The following is a 22,422-nucleotide window of genomic DNA, read 5'->3' on the forward strand; positions in this document are numbered from 1 at the left end:
GAAGATAGACAAAAAGACAGAACGAGACAGACATATGAGCTACGGTGAAAACAAAATGACACCAATAATCTGCAAAAAGCAGCTGCTTTAAGAGTAAAACCCTTTTTATATAATCAAGCTACATATAACTCTGAAAAAAGTACGTTATTAATGCCATTATGCAAGCAATAATGCCTGACAGGGTGTGTGTTAATGTGTAATTAACACCTGCTCGGGGGTGTTGAGGACTGAGGGCCTCTACACCCCTGGAAGGGCATTAATACACACCCTGGAGGGCATCATTGCACTTAGAGATTCTGTAAAATTCTTGTTTTACTTAGTTTAAGTGCTATTTTTTTATATATTTTTGATGTAAAACAGTTCCTCTGCCTAATATTTCAAACTTGCTGTAATATATGTTAATGGTGTTGGAGGACATCCAAAATATAACTCTCTAAAATGTCCAGGTATTTACTTCATTTTTTTGGCTCCTTTACTATTGCCAGTAGTCATACCTCTCAACATCTTAGAGCAAGAAATCTGGACGAAAAGCCATATTGTTTTTACAAACTTAGAAAGTTGATATAATAACAGGTTTTGCATTAGCATAAATTTTCTGAAAGATCTGAAGTCTGAGACTCGTATGTCTGCCATTGTTTTCTAACTTCAGTCTAACAATTTGTCAGTAACTTGCCAGAAAACCACACTTTTATGAAAAACAGACCAAAAATATGAGGCAAATATCTGGACATTCTGCGAGAATCTGTACAGTTGAGAGGTATGCCAGTGGTTGACCTCTCATACAGGCACACATTCACACACCTCTACTTCAGAAAATGGAAGCCGACAAAAATATTAATGTTGAAGTAATGTTGTGATAACAGGATCATGTAAAAATAGTTATTTTGAGGCTTTGTCCCCCATTTATTTTATGCTTATCCAGATATGTTGAGGTAAGAGGCTGAGAGGTATGCAGACCACTTAACTGCGGTTTCTGCCAGGGATCGCTCTCACTCTTCACTCTCTCTCTCTCTCACACACGCACACGCACACACACACTCTCACACACACACACACACACACACACACACACACACACACACACACACACACACACACACACACACACTTAGTTGTTTTAAGTTTAATTTATTTTTATTTTACTCTCCTAAATAGCAAATGCTGTGCTTAGCGAGTATAAATTAATGGCTCGATCAATCTCACTGTTCATTCTCTCTCATACACAGTCTCTTCTGACAAAAAAATCACCTACAACTAAGTAGGGCAAATGCCCCACCCCATGATAATGGAGGAATGCACTTAAAGGGGCACTATCTCGTTTCTAACACTTGCTAGAGGACTTTGTTTACATTTTAGTGCAGTGCAAGTCACATGCTCACACAGAGGCAGGGTTTTCAGACAAACTTATCATACAGCAGGTCAGATTTCACAAACTTCAGTGGAGAATGGTTATGTGCTAACAGTTTACAGTTTGTTATTCTGTGTTTTCCTTCCCCCACCCATAGGCTATTAGAGTAGATTACATGAATGACTGGTTTAGCTTCAGCCAGAGATGCTATCCAGGCACAGTCAGATCTGCAGACATTGCACCAGTGAAATTACATCTTTAGTATGTACTTGTTTTTTTGTAAAATGTGGTGGAATGATTATCCCAGCCTAGGTAATTTTCTTTTGTTTGTTTTTGTTTCATGCTTGTTACTACATGCTTTTACCCTTCTTTGGTAATTATTTTTCATATGGTCAGCAATAGTGTTGCTTATTAGTGCATGCATTCATGCAGGCACACATTTATAAGACAGTTTCCCCAATTTCACAGGACAGCATCGCTTTGGACAGTTGCATCTTGGAAACAAACCCACTGAGATGCAAATGTCCTAAGATTCCAAAAGAATAAAATCTTATAATTTTCACTAAAAAGATGTAAGACAACGTTGACATTGAATCTTGTTACTGTACTAAAAGTATTTTCCCATTAGCTGACACCCTTCAGGAATCACAGGAACTGTATGTATAATACTGATTCCATCCAAATGAATTTAACTGAATTTATTCTCTTTTTCGTCCCTCCACTGCGGTAAAATGTTTGGAGCTTTCTCTCCTTTCCTGAATATTTGACTGCAGTAGTTACACTGGTTACCATTTGAATGTTGAGACACATGTAGTCTCTATATTTCCCTATATTTTCATATGTGTGTGCATATGTACGTATGTATGCAATATGTAAACTAAGTTTATATTCATGTGGTTGTAAAACCACAGCCTTGCTACGTCTTACTGACCGCCTTGCAGTTCAAGGCATTAATGAATTTGTATATGCTGGATATGCGATAATGTGTGTGTCTTGTTAAAACTTGGTATGCAGTGCACATAATTGTTTTAGTGGTATACTTTACTGTTTATACTGTAATTATCATAACTTCTCAAACTTTGTCTCTGTTGCGACTCAGATGGCTGTGGTGATAAGACCTCTTACCCCCTTATCAAGATGGAATATACAGTGATTATCTGATCTTACTAATATACAGTGATTAACTAGATATATGTAAATTGAAAATCTTCCACACAGAGAAGTTTCTTACAGTGTTTTCTTTTTTTTTAATTTAAATAAATAAGTACATGTCACGTGTCAGTATGTGTTTATCATATGTATTACTTTGATGGTTTAAAATGTATTTGCTGTGTATCTTTATAGAGCGACATATCTGTATGTCTACACACACTAATTATATATATACATATATATATATATATATATATATATATATATATATACATATACACACACACACACACACACAAATCTGTCTCTGAATTTGTGTGTCACTGTTTATGTATACAGATGTACACACATCTATATGTGCAGTGTGTTGATGGTTATATACATCTATATATATATATGCACACTCTCATACACTGGCATGCAGGAGGTATTTTTTCATAGTTTCATAGGTTTATACTAGGCTATCTGCCCTAAGGCATTTATAAGCCTAGCCCAAATTTTTGTGGCTTACGCCACCCCTTATATGAAAAAATACTGTGCCCATTAGTTTGTTGTGCCTCTGTCCAGCAGTGACACAGAGATGATTCCTGAGGTAAACCTACGATCTCCCATCCACAGGTCAAGATTTCTCTTGAACAGAGCCAGCGAGGTGCTCTGCCTCACATGGACCGGGATTTTATTCCACAGCATAGGGAGTCTCTGAGTGATAAATCTATCCCCCCAGCACGCCCTATTTATATCCGTGCTAAGGTTTAAGTCGCTTGCTCTAGTGGTTTTGGTGGATTTGGATTTTGTGAGGTGGAGCATGTCCATTAATTCCGGGTTGGACATGGCCTTGTATGTCAGGCACATGTCACCTCTGAGCAGACGGTATGCGACTGAATAGAGCTGGAGTTTCTTCAATCTGGCAGCATATGACAGATTTTGGAGTCCCTTTATCCTTTTGGTGAGGAACTTTTGGGGTCTCTCCAATCGCTGCAGATGTCGGGTGAGATACATCCCGAATGGGGCATTGTACTCGATCATTGGTCTGATAAGTGAAGAGTACAGGGGAACAATGACCTCACTAGATCTGGATGTGAATCCCTTCATGATCAGGTGGGCAATGTAGAAGGTCTTTCTAACCACTTTAGCAATGTGAGTGTCAAAAGAAAGGCCACTGTCAACCTGGGTCCCCAGGTCCCTGATAACCTCTTCTGTGCTTAGTGGATTGCCACCTATATGGTAGCTTGGGGTTACCTTGTTTTTCCCGAAGGGTATGACTATACATTTTTTGGCGTTAACTTCAGGCCATGGCTCTGGCACCAGCTATCTGTTTCCATGAGTCCCTTCTGAAGGATATCCGTGTCCGATGCACTTTCCACTATGGCGCCCAGTTTGCAGTCGTCTGCAAACTTTGTCAGCCAAAGTCCTCCCATGTTGGCCTGTACTTCTGAGAAGTAGATGCCGAACAATAGGGGGCAAAGGACCGAGCCCTGTGGGACACCACTTGTGACCGGCTTGGAGTTTGACATAGCGCCAGCAACTCTAACCCTGTGGGTTCTGTCCTTAAGCCAGTTTGCAACCCATCTTGAATAAAGTGACAGTATAGCTGCTCCTAACAGCATTCCTATCATGGAACCTTTATTGCTAGTATTTACAAGTAACAACAACAAGTAACAGTTTTTTTTCCATTTGTCATATGCCACTTGGCAAGAGTATTAAAAGTCTGACTCAAACTACAGACCCATAAGCTTAACCAGCCTCATCTGTAAGGCCATGGAATGAATCATCATGGATACTATAAATAAGGACATACGTAATCTCCAAACCCATGATATGATATTGTTTGCATTTGTCAAAGAGTGGTCATGCCTGTTAAACCTGGTAGACTTCTTCAAAAATGTCACAGAGCCATAAATGAAGGCAAATCTGTGCATACAGCCTACCTTTACTTAGCAATGGCCTTCGATGCAGTCCACATTAGGGCATCATTGATAAACTGTCCCAGGTGAATATCAACCCTTATGCTGTCAAGTGGGTTGCTAACTGGCTCACCAACAGATCACACTCAGTCAAAGTTGGGGACTTTACCTCAACCAGCAGACCTGTCAGCAGTGGGTTTCCACAGGGGTCAGTGCTGGGCCCCCTATTGTTTGGGATATACGTCTCAGAAGTTCAGGCCAAAACAGAGGGGCTGTGGCTGACTAAGTTTGCTGATGACTGCAAATTAGGTGCAATCATTCAATCCCTAAACAATGTCAATATACTCCAAGAGACACTTACACAAACCAATGACTGGTGGCAAAGCCATGGACTCAACTCAGTGCTAAAAAATGCATTATCATCCCCTTCAGTAATAATGATATCCCTGCAGACTATCATATACATAATAATACCCTACATAATAACTCACTAGTGAGAGAACTGGGAATGCAAGTTGACTGTAGCCTAAAGTTTGACCATTTGTCTACTATGGTAAGGAATGCATTCTACGTTGCTCACTTCATTAGCAAAGGTATTGCCTCAAAAGGTAAAGAGGTCATAACTCCCCTGTGCTTGACCTTTATCAGGCCAATAATTGAGTACAAGGCTCCCATTGGTATGTACCTTACCAGGCACCTGCAGCAATTTGAGAGACCTCAGAGATTTCTAACCAAGAAAATTACAGGGTCTCCAGCACGTCATACAACTGACAGATTGAAGTCACTGTCACTGTACTCAGTAAGACTTGTACCTGGCCTACACAGCAATCTCAGATCCAAACATAATGGATATGCTGCACATCGACAAGTCAACTGGGATAAGGGTCACTTGCTCCAGGGACCTTAACCTGGCCTGCGACATAAATAGGACCTGCTGGAAAGACAGCTATGTCTCTCAGAGTTTGCCACTCTTCTTGAATAGGCTACCATTCACATCAAAGCCAGTCTATGACCCTGTTTAAGTGTAGCCTGGATGACTGGATGGGAAACTGTAAATTCCTTGCCGGAGATTTCAACTATGGCCCTCCTAGATATGGGCAGTCATTGCTAACTAACATCTTGAGTTTAGGCTAGATCTTTTATATTAGGTTTCTCTAGTATTGTATTGGCTGCACACGACTAGGCTTATAAATGCCTTATTAACCAATCAAGTAACAAGAGTATTCTTGCCTTCAGTCATATACATTTTTTAGAGATGATAATTTTACTTGTGTGTTGGCACACTCTCAGACTGTACTGCATTTTTTTTTCAGGATAACTGTTGCCATATCCCTAAGAATTTGGTGGGGAGAGGTACTTAGGAGGAAGCAAATTCAGCAGCAGTTGGCCAACAGTAATTACATGGAGACGTTAATTTTCCATTACAGAGTTGGAGTTCTTCCTGGATATACAAACAGAAGGCAAACAAGGTACTCCCAATTCAAAATCGGACAACATATGTATAGTTCAGGACGGAAGCAATCAGCAAAAAGGGTGAGGTGAAGAATAATTGGACATTTTACACTGTGTTGCTTTCACAGTGGCCTCAGTTCAAGAGAGTGGCACTGGAAACAGCACCAGTACCAATGTGAGTTCAAATTCATTCACAGCATCAATGGACGTATGAGAATAATAGATAAAAATAGAAAAAAAGAGAAATTGTTTTACTTTTAACTGTAACAATATGTTTGCTACAGTTTACACAACACACTGATCGCTACAAATGTGATAAACTAATCTCGATCTTTGATTAATGCAATACCGGATTTTAAAATCTGGTATTGCATTTGCGGACAGACAGAGCTGTAGTGCTTGCTGTGTGTTCTAAACCATAACAACTGCTTGCTACACTGTAGAAAACATTTTGTTACAGTTTAAAAGTAAAACAGTTACTTTTAATTTCTTCTTTTTTAACTGTGACAAAATGCTTGGTACAATATATCAAGCAGTTGCTAGCTACAGTGCTTGGTCTGGCCACCATTTCTCTCAACCTCTTAGAGCAAGAAATCTGAAGAAAAACGTCAGTAATGGGGGAAGAAATGCCTAAAAATAGGGACACTTTTTAATTTCTCTTACAAATATGGACAATTGATAGAATAAGGTTTTGCATTAGCAAGGATTTTCTGAAGGGCATAAAGTCTAAAACTGAATGTCATTTTCGGACTTTTTTATGCTCATACTTAGTTTTACTGGGGAAAAAGAATCACGGTATAATATGCACCGAATGAACAATGCAATAGGCACACGAAACACTGAAAGAAAACATTTTAAAAAGTCAAGCCCATGAGAAAAGGTCAAGAGAGAGACTCGCAAAACATTATAGAATCCAACATTTTCCTGTTTTTAATGGACAGTCTGTGCAGTGGAGATCAAGAAAACAGTTCTAAGTGTCAGCTTTATGAAACTGCTAGTGACAAAATTGACCTGTGCTTATACTGTAAAACATAACGAACCTGGATAACTTCTCCCTCCCACAGTCCGTTAATCCATTATGGTTCATTTACTCCCTTTAACAACTAACAGCTGGACAGCAGCAACCACCGCCTTTGCTTATTGCCTGATTTAGTTTGATTTTACTACCTATTTTACTACCTATTGTTTTAATCTTTATTGTTTTAGTAAAGTACAACTCAATACCACAACATAACTCCAAAACAACAAAGCAGGGAACCTAAACCCTGAGTGTCTTAATCCAGAGGGAAGCAAAACAGGACTGGAATACAAGTTCGTGCACCTATTAAAAGAAACTTAACACTGTGGGTGAGATGGGTACAACGTCATTACTGATGTCACAAACAGGGAGGTGATTAGCTAAGTGGGTGGCAATGTTTCAGCTTTGGTCCGAGGGAGAAATGTTATTTTTGGAACGAGATAGTGTCCCTTTAAAGTAGGACACCATGCAAATAATGGTCAAGCCTTCCTAGTCATTCAGTAGAAACACAGCAGTATAACCATCAGAATGTTTTCTTAGTCACCTAAACTCTTGAGTGAATCAGCAAGAAATTGCCAGTATTATCCCTGCAAATCCTCCCATTAGTCTAGCGATACACTTTATGCATTTTTTTTTAAAACTTAACACTCACCTTCATTCAGTTAATACTAGCTTCCAACTGAAGTTGCTGGATGACTTTTCTTATGTAAGTCAAGTTATTCAATCCCGCCATTGTACTTCAGATAATTTGGGATTTTAATTTTCACCATTTGACTGAGCATAACTGAATCATTACTAGCTCAAATTTTTTTTTATGTTGTTTTGCCAGTGTGCCGTGTACTTACAGACTGTAGCATGCCTCCTCCCTGGTAGCAACTTCCAGAAGAAAGGCCTTAAAGAGACGTAGCTTATTTCACCCCACCACAGTCATACTCTTATACCTAGAAATGGCACTGGCATTTCTTGTTCCTGGTGGCATTTCTTGTTCCTGGTGGCATTAGGAGGCAATGAGGTATGGGTTTATTATGATACGAACTTTCCCCATGCATAAGCACCTTGTCATGTACAGAACGTATAAAATTATGTCATTCAGTTTTCTTAGGATAAATCTGATCTTGGTAGTTGCAGTTACTAAGGGTTTTAAGTTCATTTCATGGAGACCCTCCACAAAAATATATTGCATAATACCTGACTATATGACAAATTAAAGCATAGCAGTTTTCAATTTCGTCAAAGTAAATAACTTTGCTGGAAAAGTGGATGTATGTTCTAACCTAGTACAATGTATTTAATACCCTTTCTATGTTCTGTGGCAAAGTAACACTAAAGTTTATTTTTAAATGTGGTAAATGTGTCTTCTGCTTTCACATACACATGTACATATACACACACACAGCCTCTTCTGCTTTCATGCATGCATTCACTCACACACACAGATAGAAAGAAACACACACACACACTTTTTCCTGTTCATGATTTTTTTTTTTTTACACTCCCTAAACAGCAAAAGCGCTGCTTAGGGAATGTAAAACAACAGCTTGATAAAATCTCGCTTTTGCTCATATGCATGCATATGCTCACACAGACAAGCACATACAGACAGTCTTTCTTTTCATTTTCTTTTTGTTTTACATTTTACACTCGCTAAACAGTAGAAGCGCAGTTTAGCAAGCATGAAATAATGGTGATTTTAGTTTTTTTCTGTCTGAGCACCACAATAGCACTCGATATGCTTCCATGAAGTGGCAGACTCATTTTTCAGCAGGTATTACTGCTATATTAATACCCTGCTGGAGAACGTTCATTCTCCAATCAGGATGTGGTCTATGGAGTGACCATTCTCTAAATATATGCCACTACAAATGAATTTGTGGTATTTGGGACCACTGTCCAAGATTAGACATTAAAATATATATGCAAATAGCATGACACTGTGTAAAACACAGTACATCAAGAATGGTAGCTTCCTTGTTGTGACGATTGTTGTGACGATGTGAGGTATTGCCAGCTATGCCAGGAGAAGTAGGGCAGTAGATGTTTAACATATGCCAGCATAGCTAGCTGAAACTTAGCAAAGAATTATATGTTATTTGAATACATGCTTGTGTTGAAAAATGTATTTGTAAAGTTGCTTGTGTTAAAAATGTATCTATGTAACTGTGTGAATCTAGTCATCTGTGTTTTTAATATTTCCTGTGATTGAATCTCTGGTGTTTACTGTAAATAGATATTTTGCATTTTCATGTTCTTTTATTATTTATTATTAAATATATTTAAACTTTTCATTGTGGCTGGTCCTTTATAGAGAATATTTTAATCTTTGAGCATACTCATATCTATTGGTGACTCTGTGGCCACTCCTGAAAGCCTTACTGCTTGGTCAAACTACCATTCGTATTAATATTAATTTCACTGAGTATAATTGGTACCCTTGCAAGAGCTGTAAAGTAGCTGACTTTGTAGTGTCAGGTACCTTATAGTCTGGGCAGAAGGGGCCACAGCTGGTGACTCTGTGCCAGCCTTTCCAAGGTGCGTGTGCATGTGTGAAAATCAAATCTCAAAGAGTTTGTGTTTCAGCTGCCAGGACCAGGGACATGAAGCACTGGTTTCACAGAGAAGGTGTGGGAGGACTTGGCCTGGACACTTGGCTGATGACTTAACCCTACAACTGTGCTAGTGGGGAGCCTTACTGGGGTCCTGGAGGAAGACAGATATAAAGAAATCCAGAACCTGGGCTGACTGTGTTCCCTGTGCACTCAAGGGAAACTGTGTTTGATGCAGAGCGGTCTGCATCTGGAAATACTGAGTGTATCCATTTGTATTCCAGGTGAACATCCCTCTATAGTGTCAATGGTGAGGATTCAGGTTCCTTGATTACTGGCCCAGAGTGGGGACTTCACATATTGGTGAGCAGTAGTGTAGATATTAATTGAACTTCATTAGCCTGCAGGCAGTTGTCACTAAAGGTGTGTCCTCTCAGAAGCCATAAGGTAAACATTCACAGTTTCATTTCACAACAGTTTTATTTTATTTGGTAGCTTAGTTTAGTCAGGGAAATTAGACAAATATGCCAGCAGCAGATTATGGCAAGCTAACAAATAACCAGTTGGCCAAGGTGTGTGAAGCCAAAGGACTGGTGCATGCCAACTTGATTAGAGAGGAAATGATTTCAGCCTTAGTCACGCTCAGACCTGCAACCAGGAGGATAACCAGTCTGGTGATGGGAATTTGCAGCCTTCAGAAACAGGTCAGTTCACCTTTTCCTCAGAGGACTTAAAAACTCAACTGGAGTTGAACAGACTTGAACTGGAGGCCAAACATTTGGAATTAGAATCAGCGGAGAAACTGAGTTTGGAGGCTGAAGACAATGACAGACTATGGCATTTGGAGGCTGAAGAAAATGAGAAGCAGTGTAAACATGACAGGGAGATGCTGACTCTTTGCCAGGGTCACGGAGGTAATAGGGAAGGGAGTAAGTGAACCCCAGAAGCAATAAAGGTCAGTAAATTTCTTCCACAATTTACAGAGGGTGATAACTTTGGTAGTCTTATTCATAAATTTGAAAGAGAATGTAAACAGTATAATGTTGGCCAAGGGCTCTGGGTATGGTTCCTGACACCCTTACTCCACAGTAAAGCTGTAACTACTGTTTCTAAATTGTCTGACATTTATTGTTTAAACTATGAAAAAGTAAAGAAATGCTTACTTGAATGTTTTAAGTTAATGCCTGAAGCTTACAGAAGAAAAGTTTTGTGAGCACAGATGCAAGGTAGATGAACGTGTGTGTGATCATATTGCTGAGTAAAGCACTTATTTTCATACCTGGGTGAGTGGATGTAAGGTCAGCACTTTTGACTGGTTGGCAGACCTTCTGGTGAGGGAACAAGTCCTTAGTATGTTGCCTGAGGACATGAGAATATGGCTGGCAGACCAAGAGTGCGTAAATCTGCAGATGAGTTGGGGAAAAAAGGAGGATCTCTACTTAGCAAGCAGGGCATCACTGCACAGGAAAGGGATAACCAGTGCTGGACATGGATATAAGGGAACATTGGTGGGCAGCTTAAATTACCCCAACAGAGTCCACCAGTAACAGTGGATGCCACTAGTTCAGGTACACAACCAGGATCAAGGATTAAATATTTTAAATGTAACCAGTGGGGCCATGTATCATATAGATGTCCACAGAGGCAAGGTGGGGGAAAAAGGTGGAGGAGCCAGCTAGTGGGAGTAACAGCATGCCAGTGGCCAGTTGCCTATAGACAACAGGGGTACTAAATTATCACAAGAGGTTATATCCTATCTTAGCGGATGGAAAACAGGTCACTACTAAGAGAGAGAGTGCCTTTGACATAACCATTGTTTAGGCTGCAGTCAGAACTTTAGGAGGGACCCCATTCCAAATGCGTTTGGCCGGGATTCACCTTGACTGGGAGGGTGGAAAAAGAAGCAAGTGGGTGTGTTTGAGGATATCCCTGCAGATGTCCTGATAGAGAATGATTTTGATAATGCAGTACCTTGTGTGCATGCAGTTACATGCAGTCAGGCTTGGAGTCTGATAGCCTGGAGGGACCCAGATAGACTGCACACTTGCAGCCAGGACTGGTGAGGTGGTTACTTCAGGGAGGCAGCTACCCTGTAGCAGTGAGACTGAAGATGAGCCACAGCTGCTTGTGGGTACTGATGTTCTTTTGGACAGAGTGACTGCAAAGACAGAGGTGAGTGGTATTACCCAGGATGGCAGTGAGGCACCACTGTCAGAGGATACCATACTTCCTGTGGAAGGGCAGCTCACGACATCAGGCAAAAAGGGGGGAAAAGGTAAAATAAGAACCAATGAATTCCATGAGCTGTGGTTAAAAAAGGAACAAAATGTAAAACCTAATCATAAACTATGTTGAGCCAGTGCTTTGGATGGCAAGGCACAAGAAGCTGTTTAAGGAAGACAGGACACAGTTTATGTAGAGTTCTAGAGGTTAACTCTGTGAGCCCTGTGCAGCAATGACCAAGTAAAATCATTGATTCCTGAAAGCACTGATGAGAAAATAGCTGCTGTGTCCTGAAAGAGCTTTACATAAACAATGTCCAGAAAGCGTGACTTAAACAAATGATAGTATCTCAGAAATGGGGGACACAAAAAAGGGTAAAACAGCAAAGTGTACTATGCAGGCTGTGTTTTAGCTAACTGAAAGAAAAAGAGATGGAAAGAGAAGATGCATTATGTCAGTCAAAGGTCCTGATAGATACCTACAAAGGTATGACAACAATGAAGATTTGTTACATTGTTAAAGTTATCTGAACATTAAATGTTTTCTGACTGTCAAACCTATGGTTGCTAGTGTTCTGTCTAGAATGTTACAGTGTGTGACAATAACTACTCTATTGCTGTGAATAAAAAAGAGGTGACCAGCACAAACTCCACTAATCTTGCAGTTAATGTTAACTTTCTGAAATAGTCAGCAGTTTGGATTCAGGGTAAATTCGTCATAGTATCATACATTTCCAGTATAAGAAACATTTTTGCCTTTCTGTGCACTTTGCTTGTGTCCACTTGCTAGCAGATCAGTGAGCAACTCAATTAGTTTAATCTCTATTATTAATCTTTATGAATGTGTATGGAAGAGTCCTTGAAAAACCATAACTGATGCACCTGATGCAGAATAATCAGACTGGGAAAATGAGCTACCACTGGTTTATTAGTCACTTTGCATGTAACTCTGTGCCCATGAGCATTCATACTAGTTGTGTGCGTCTGGCCTTTCTCTTCTATATAACCTGTGTCTAGATATTTCCTGCATTTAAAGATGAACCCCATTTTAGAAGTGCATTTAAATGAACCTTGCACTTTAAAACTTCTATTCCGTGAAGCTGTGTCAGAAGCAGTACAAATCATCTGATGTTTTTATTTTTGGTTGATTGCAGGATTTTGTACATTCTGGACTGTGATCTGTTATGGTCTAATGTACTTCTCAGAAGAAGATTTGCTAGATTTGTTGGCTGTTAAAATGGCATTAGTGTTGAGTGTTAAAAAAATGTTTCTGTACTTGTCATCCTCACTGAACAATGGCTGGAGGTTCCTTATGATTTTGCAGTGTGTTTTTTTTTTAAGTTGTGGATGACATACTGTCACTAATGAAACTCTGTTAAAAAGAGTTCCTTTCTTTATACAGCCTCAACTGTTCCCATGAGTAGCTGTATTGCTCTTTTGCCCTGTCAAACTCCATGGCAAAATGACCATGAGCAAACATGGCCTCTGTCAATCATGCCAAATGAGTGTCTCTTTCTGCCTTAATAGAATGAATGTGGTGATATTAAAGTGTGTGACAGTAAATAAACTTCTTTGTGTGGCTGCGATTACTGCTTCTTTGCTTTTACATCTGCCTATCATTTGGTTTCCCATAGACATGTTTGCAATGGCCCATTGTATACAGCAGTTTTAGAATAAGGGACGGCCACACCTGAAGTCGAGTTCTCACTGCCCCAAGGACAGTTTAACAGATTCTGTTGATTCCATCAACAAGGCAAGAGAATCATGTGACCATTACACCCTGCAGATACCCACCCTTAGACTATCTCCCCGCTCAAGCAGGGCTTAGCCAATCAAGCCCAGGGTGAATTTAAGAATACTTATCCAATCATCCAGGTCTCATTTGAAAAAAGATAGTGCACCTTACTGATTGATATAAAAGGCGGAGGGGGAATTTGTTCAAGAGTTTGGAGAAACACTGAGTAATGAACAGGTCTCTTCAGAGCGTTTTATTAATACAATGATGAAGACTCTGATATTTGTGTTATCCATCTTGTGTAGCAGAATCCAGGACCAGTGGATCCATTGTGGCACAGAAGGTGAGACCTTTATCTCCTCTGAGGAATCTGTATGATACTGAGTACAGAGGATGTGCTTCCAGTCCTCTCTGGTAGCTTAGGGGTTTTAAGCCAGTAATTTTCTTAGTTAGGAACCTCAAGGTTTTTTTTTTTCATTTGATATTATGTCTAGTGAGGCACATCCCAAAGCGGGTATTGTATTCAACGACTGACATAATCAATGCTGATTATAAGGAGATAAATTACCTGTTTAGATCTGCATGAAATTCCTTTGGCAATTAGCTGCACTATGTAGAGGGACTTTCTGACTGCTGTTGTTATATACTGATAAAGGAAAGGGAATTATCCAAGCAAGTACCAAGATTTCCAGCAACATTCTCATTCTGAAGTTGGGTGTTAGATATGCTGTTTGCTGGAGAAGCAGCGGTCTATCAAATGTGACAGTTTTGCATATTTTAGTATTTAGTTTAATCCCATGTTCAGTACACCAGCCATTAATGAGTGCAAGTTCTTGATTGGGACTTGGACATTATTGAGGGATTTAACAATGACTCAGCCAGACATATTGTTCCTTGGTGGAATTCCTTGAGGAAGTCAGTGTCCTATGTCCAAGTTATAAATAAATAAATAATCAATATAATGGACATTAGTGTGTGTGTGTGTCTATTTGTGTGTGTGTGTGGGGGAGGTTAATGTAGCAGAAATTCTTATTCTAGGATTGCCATGTATTGTGGAGAACTTCTGGTGCCCACTGCATAAAGTTTTCAATTAAAATTAAAGCCGTTAGGTATCAGAATAAATGCTATACATCCCCAACTTTATTTGGAGTAATGGTGTGATGATTTGTTTTGTTTTTGTAAGTACTTGAAACAAGCAGCAATGCCATCCTTGTGCAGGATGTTTGTGTAGAGTGATACAACATCCACTGTGGCTAAAACAGTGTTGGGTCACAATAACTTGACAGATTGCAGAGAAAATGAGTAGTGCCTTAAACATAGCCACCATTTTCAGTGACTGATGGTTTCAAAATTTTCTTTGGAAACCCAGGGATCTTTTCCAACTACCCATTCGAACTTAATATCTTATTCACTTTGTAGTCATTGCAATTTTAATAATGTATCGCTTCAAAATGAACTGGACATGACTGCAAATTCACATCTGTTTGACAAGGACTAGTAAATTGCAAATCATAATTTCTTTTTTTCCCTTTGCTGGATTAAACTAATCTCTCTAACATCTCTTGTGTTGATGTACATTTCTCTTTTCTTGTGACGTAGTCTCTTTAGTAGATGTCACCGCAGTCTCTTGATCCATTATCTTTCATGTTAAAAGATTAAAGGCTGTAATGTAACATCCAAGGACAAGGTTTAGTTTTCTAGGAGGCTATAACCTAAACTACTAATGTCTCAGGCACACACACACAGTCTGTCACTGAGGTGCATTTGTCATACTAACCATCCGAGCTGCATGCGCTCTTTCCACACTGGCATTTTTCAATTTTTTATGTCAATAAGAAAGAAATTATGCACTTCCCTTTCTTGACACAAGTTGATAACACAATAAAATTAGTTAATAAAAAAATCGGATCCCTGTATAGAATCAAACCCTTCCTTTCACCTGAAGCAAGGACCACCTTAGCCAGATCACACCTTATCTCTACACTACTATATGCCTCCCCCATATACACTAATCTCTCCAAAAACAACCTTAAGAAACTAGGAACTTCCTACCACGATATTGCTCGATTTGCAACTGGATCCTCATTTAACACCCATCACTGCCTGAACCTAAGAAAACTAGGCTGGTTGGAACTTCAGAACCAACTCACACTTCAGCAGCTCTTAATAGCTCACAAAATCCTTTACCAACCAACTAAAACACCTGTACTCTCTAGCCTCATTTCACCTTACAATAACCTGAAACATCTACGTTCTTCCAACAAACTAATGATTAATACAACCAAACCTAATAACTTTGCAGGAGATTGTCTTTTTTCCAACTCAGTCAGCAAAATATGGAACAAATTACCCTCTATAATCCTGTCTTTGTCCTCCCTTCCACTTTTCAAAAAGCAGCTGAAAACTCATCTCAATAATCACTGGCTTTGCTCCTGCACCAACCCAGATTAACTTCCCTTTTCACCTCCCTGTCCTCTCTACCTCCTAATTTCCTGCAATCTCTGCTTCTTATAGCCTTGTTAGCTCTCCCTTAATGACAAGCACACAGTCTGATGTAATACTCAAAAAAAAAAACGATGTTTTCTTTAACACATTTGCCTATTTTACTCTGTATTTACCATGACTTTATATGTAATATGGGTATTAATTAGCCCTCTTTTTACGCATTACTATTTGTATTGTCTATCTTCATATAATGTGTTTAATTACTGGAGCTTTTCTCCCCGGGCCTCTACTGAAAATGGACATATATCCAGCTAGACTAGCCCGGTCAACAAATGTAAAATAAAATAAATAAAATAAAATAACATCAATAAAGTGATATCATCTAATGAAGGGTTCCTGCTAGCCCAAAGGCCCAAGTAACTGGAAAACCATTGTTGGTCCAATAAAAAGGTTTCACATCACTTCTATGCTCTAGTGTTTCTGAGTGTTCTGTTGGTAGACCAACACGGCATTTCTTTATTTTTTTAGTGGGACTATGTCAGAAATACTGCACTCAGGGCTATGAGCAAGGAATTATGAGGAGAAAAAAATAAAAAAGAGAAAAAGGCAATGAGGCTACCAAAAAGAAAGGTCTTACGATTGAGTTAAAATGGCAAAACGGACAAAGAGCCAATGTGAATAAATGTTGAGATGAGGCTAACAATTAACCAAAAGACAAGGCATGCAAGAGGTGGAATTCAAGGACCGGGCAGATGAAAGAGAAAAACTGTGATTTAGAAATCAGATGGGTTAAAAAAGCAAACCCTGAAGACAGTGTCAACACAGGGAGCATGGTGAGAGCTAAGCTGACCTGATTTGGCTCAGCTTTACAGATAAAATCCAAATACTACCAAATTACCAGCATCTCAGATGTGATTTATATTTCGAGATGTCCAAGGACCTGACAGAGATACTGCTGTTAAGCCAAAACACTTCAACTGCTTCCAGCAGGCCAAAGCTGGGAAAGCTCCTATACAATGCATGATCACCAAGTCAAAAGCTTGTGCAACAACAACAGGATAAAATGCCTGCATGTTTTCCCTTGTGTGAGGTGTACAAATAATGTGCCGACGAGTTTTCCCTTGTGTGAGGTGGACACAATGTGCCGACGAGTTTTCCCTTGTGTGAGGTGTACAAATAATGTGCAGATGAGTTTTCCCTTGTGTGAGGTGTACAGATAATATGCAGATGGGTTTTCCCTTGTGTGAGGTGTACAGATAATGTGCAGATGGGTTTTCCCTTGTGTGAGGTGTACAAATAATGTGCTGATGAGTTTTCCCTTGTGTGAGGTGTACAAATAGTGTGTGAGGTGGACACAATGTGCCGACAAGTTTTCCCTTGTGTGAGGTGGACACAATGTGCCGACGAGTTTTCCCTTGTGTGAGGTGTACAGATAATGTGCTGATGAGTTTTTCCCTGTGTGAGGTGTACAAATAATGTGCTGACGGGTTTTCCCTTGTGTGATGTGTACATATGTGCTGGTGGGCTTTCCCTTGTGTGAGGTGTACTAATAATGTGCTGATGGGTTTTCCCTTGTGTGAGGTGGACACAATGTGCCAAGTTTTCCCTTGTGTGAGGTGTACAAATAATGTGCAGATGAGTTTTCCCTTGTGTGAGGTGTACAGATAATGTGCTGATGGGTTTTCCCTTGTGTGAGGTGTACAGATAATGTGCTGATGGGTTTTCCCTTGTGTGAGGTGTAAAAATAATGTGCTGATGAGTTTTCCCTTGTGTGAGATGTACATATTATGTGCTGATGGGCTTTCCCTTGTGTGAGGTGCACAAATAATGTGCTGATGAGTTTTCCCTTGTGTGAGATGTACAACATTTTGCCTGTGAGTTCTCCCAAAAAAAACATCTGTCTCTATTCTATCTAGTGTGACTGTGTAACATTGTGACACAGTCTTAAACCAGTTATCACAACATAAAGGATACAACTTCAAAAAAACTGTTAGGGTACCAGACTGCACCAAAGAAGCAATGAGTGGAATTTTTTAGAGGAAACATTACTGCAAACAACAGTGGACTTGATGCCTCTGGTTTTGCAGAATGAATGGAGATGTTAGTTGTGTTGCTGTCATATGTAGAATATTAATAATCTGTTTCAGCTATAGAAAGCAATTAAAACCTACCGAGTGAAGTGATGTATCTGGGAATATGCATAAGCGATCCTCCTCTTCATATGATATTCTCTATGCGATGAACGATTGTATAGATTATAACCAAACCTGACAAATACATATTCCTTTAAAGGATATCAAGATACATGAAACATTCTTACTGACCTTGTATCCAGTATCTGTTGACGGATAGTTTTGACATACTCAAAGCTGTCAAAGCAGCAGATGTCATACACCAGGACATATGCATGAGCACTGCGAAGCCCCCGACAACAGGCATCTGCCCATTCCTGAAAAAAATGAGCACAGCTAGAATTCACATTACAAGGCCATTGTTGTTTTCTGCACAATACTCTGTTCAGTTTGCTTCATGGTCACTTCTTTGCAATGAAATACTCCAAACCTATGTATGTAGCAGCAAACAAACCGATAAAATATTCCATACACTGTATAATTTTGAAACAGTATAGCATGCAATAAATTCTCCAGAATGATTTCTTTGTTTTGAAATTCTGCAGTGCAACTCCCAACCATTTGGTAAGGATATACCCTCAAAATAATTTTTATTAATGCATTATAACAATGTAGGCTGCTGTCATGTAAAGCCAGTTCAGTTTATTAGGCCTTCTGGTTTCTTAACCCTAGCTTTAATGGAACAAGTTAGCAACAGTTCAATAGCATATTAAAATCATGCCAAAGTGATAGTTTCCTTAGCTGTAGCACATGGCGCACTGCACAGCTCAAAAGCATTTTATCCAGGCAAGTTTATATAAAATGGCATTTTTTTGTTGTTCTTGAGTAATAATAAAATATGTATGCACTGTAAATTTTAAGCATCTAAATTAAGTAGATAGTGTTTCATGCGAGTCCTTATCAAATCTGAATTTGCCTTAATTTTCTAACAAAATAGTTAACCAATTACATGTCTTCACTGGCAAACCAGTCCACGATCCAAATATCACAGCCATTTCTCCTAAAGGAGCTCAGAACTTAAAGCAACGTTTTTTCCAGCAAATAAAAATATAAAAGACCAGTAATGCCCGAGACAGATTATCTAGTGAACGGCTTTGCCATTGAGAGAGTGAAGGTCAATTTACATGTCAGTATTAAAGCACTGCCTAATCACACACACACACACACACACACACACACACACACACACACACACACACACACACACACACACACACACACACACAAAAAAAAACATACAGTGCAATATTCCAAACAGAAGATGATTATAGACTAAATGATCATAGACAGTGGAATATAAAGAAGTAGCAATCTTGAAAAGTGTCAATTCTACAGTTCTGTAAGCCAATATTTATGCAGGAGACCAGCCACGCTGCACATCAGACCTGTACTAACATCACTTTCACTTTGAGGTCACATGGTCTCAGAAATTAGTGCAACACTTGGTTTCAGATTAATCCAAGTGCTGCAGTAATCTCCAAGGATGTTGGAACGTACCCTTCCTCGTAAATACATGGTTATACAGAGTCTGGTCTTTAGAACAGCGTTTTCAGGTTCAAATTTAGATATTTTCTGTTTCAGGATTTTGGCTTCAGGATTCTCCACTTCAGTGGTTTGTGTTGGGGGATTCTGTAGTGGCCCCATGTGACTTGCGATATGCCTATACGTGTATACATCTAAGTTCCCATATATCTATGTATATAATTAGTTAGCTATGCCTTTCAACCTTTGATCTACATACATCCATGTGACATTGTTTCGCATCTTGCTCAGACTACAAGAAAAGTTAAAGATTAGCACTTTACCTGCATCTATACAGCCACTCTTTCCACTTCATAAATGAATGGACGTTAGCTGCAGCAACCACAATCTTATCAGTACTTATAACTACAGTTTAACCTACCTAAATGCATTTAATTTCAAAACAAAAAAGAAGTCACACTAATCACCAAATCAACGGACACAATTAAAGCTAAAAAGCATATATTAAACCCTGTATAAACCATAATCAAAAAAACTACCTCACACACAGAAAACGGTAACTCAAAAACATAAATTAAATTAGATTTCCTACACTAAAACAAATCGTTATGTGACTACATATAAAAATAAACATTTAATACACAAAATGCAATAAATGCAAAAAAAATCTCAACTAATCTCCAAAGAATAGAATGGAAAATGATGCTAAAAACAGTTCTCAAACCTGAAAGAAATCCACACCAACAGAGAACTGACACCCCCCTCTCCCAAAAAGAAAATGAAAGATATTAAGTAACAAGTGTGAAAGAAATTTTAATTACAAAAGGAAAGAGCTGTCCACCTAAACTATGGCCTACAGGAATAAACATAAAAAAGAAAACTGTATAAACAAAAGAAAATGCACATTTCACATACAAATTATGTTACCCATTATACCTAATATCAGAGATGAAACTGTACATGGAAAAATAACATCACTCATACTAAAAAAGTTATACTAACATAAGAAATTACGTTATCTTCACTTTCCTCAAAGTAATCCAGAAGCCACCTTCTTGCTTGAAAACTTCCCCATTCATGACTGATCAAGTTGAAAAAGTTTCCCTAGAACTACAACAGGTCTTTGACACCAAAAAGAAAATGAGAAATATTGCTAAAATTATAATTTACGTAAAGAATGCATGATCAAAAAAGCAAAAATAAAAGAAAGGAAAAATACATCTAAAACTCAGCACCTTCTTTTAAAACATGCATACTTTCTCCCCTAAAAAAGCTTCATCTAATCAAAGTACATAAAATACTAAAAACGGGATGAGGTAACTTTGCATGATTAAGTGAGGAGGTCCATTTATTAAAATACAAGGTTGTACAGTTATATCCAAATACCAAGTCCATTAATGTTTGCCTTATAACACACCCTCAACATTAGGCTTCTGTCATACCTAGCTGGCAAATATCTGGGTTGGGAATTAGCCCAGCTGACCTAATGTTTGCAAAGATGGCTTTCCCAATCTTCAGATGCTACCACAATGCCATCCAGGTAAACTGCCACATATCCAGTACATGGTCTAGAACTTTCATTCATCTGAGTCTGGAATGCTGTTGCTCTTCCTTGGAACCTGAAAGACATGGCCCTATAATGGAAGAGTTCTTCTCGCATGTAGAATACCATATTATTCCTTTAATGGAAAATTCCCTTTTGCAAGGAGAATGCCATATTATTCTTAGCTTTTAGGGCTAGTGGAATTTGCCAATAAGCTTTAGTTAAATCCAAAGTGAATGGAAAGCTAGTTTTATCCAGCTTATCCACTCAGGAGTTGCATTTGGGAATACTATTCAACCTTCAGAAATCATTATAGAGCATTATGTACCAATCAGACTTTGGGATTAGTACAATGGAGTTGCTCCTTCTACAACTCCATTTTTGAGCATTTACTGTACCTCTTTCTTAATGGCTTGCTTTGCAATAAGATTTTGGCATTTAGTTGTTGTGTCTTTCGGCTTTTCCTGGTTAGGGGGTCGCCACAGCAGAACTCCGGTCCGCTAATGATTGGTAGTTGATTTTTACATGCCGAGTTACCAGCCATGATGCACAACCTTCAAGGAAGGTATGCCCATTTATGCATGTCTCCACGCAGAAGACGCTCTAGCTGAGAATCGAACTGGACAGCATCTTACTGTGAAGCGACAACGCTACTGCAGCACCACCACCGCAGCTACAAGATTTTGGCATTTATATGGCTTCAAATTCACATTCTAACCACAGAAAGTTTCTGTACTGAGTTGGATTAAATTGGTTCAACTACCAGGCAACCCTGAAAAGACAGTGTTATTCCTCAGTACAGATTTTTTTAAATTTATTGCTGGCTAATTTCTCAGCTGTTTATCAATAGTTCAGCACATTCTACTACTGGTTTTCAAAACAACTGAGAACTTACAGCTCTCACTATTTCAACTGACTTTCTTACATGGCAGGTAGCTTTCCCCTCCCTCTCAGGCCAACAGCTTTCCATGTAGAGTTCCAGTTCTCTCAGGACGACAGCTTTTCAAACAGTGCTGCAAACCTCCTCAGCATCCTGCAGGCAGTCTTCTCTCTTCACTCACAGCAGTCTAGAGACTCCATCCTAGAATCCTTCCATCCTAAACAACAAAGGTCACAAATGTGCCTTCCTTACTGATGGATTCTAACCTATAACACCAGATGCAGCTTGTCCCCTAGTAATCACTGTGGACACCTACCTCACTCTGAGCCTGAAAGGTCTGTGTTTCCTTTGCATTGTATACCCTCTGGTATAAGCCATTAGACCATCCGGGGTATATGCAGAAGGCTATACATGCACTACATATGGAGTAGTATTAATTTTTAAACAACAAAAAGTAGGGACAAAGGATAAAAGATGTGATTTCTGTTAATTCTGGTAAAAGAATGATTCGAAGTGGCTAACTCACTTACAGTGGTGATTCAGGAAGGCAAGCCTCAGGCAGTGCA

The 22,422-nt window shown here is 39.1% G+C and overlaps 1 protein-coding gene across 5 annotated transcripts in view; it reads right to left on the minus strand.

Annotated features, from left to right (window-relative positions):
- RASL10B (RAS like family 10 member B) overlaps positions 1-22,422 on the minus strand; it is a 1,932,764-nt gene that overhangs the window by 396,332 nt on the left and 1,514,010 nt on the right. For all 5 annotated transcript variants that reach the window (XM_044063271.1, XM_044063272.1, XM_044063274.1 and 2 more), the window contains one exon: positions 18,144-18,268. In XM_044063271.1, coding sequence (XP_043919206.1) covers positions 18,144-18,268 — 125 coding nt within the window. The remainder of the gene's footprint in view (positions 1-18,143; positions 18,269-22,422) is intronic.

This window comes from Protopterus annectens, chromosome 2.part1, assembly GCF_019279795.1.
Source record: "Protopterus annectens isolate FY-2018-M chromosome 2.part1, PAN1.0, whole genome shotgun sequence".
In the NCBI taxonomy this organism is placed as follows: Eukaryota; Metazoa; Chordata; order Ceratodontiformes; family Protopteridae; genus Protopterus; species Protopterus annectens.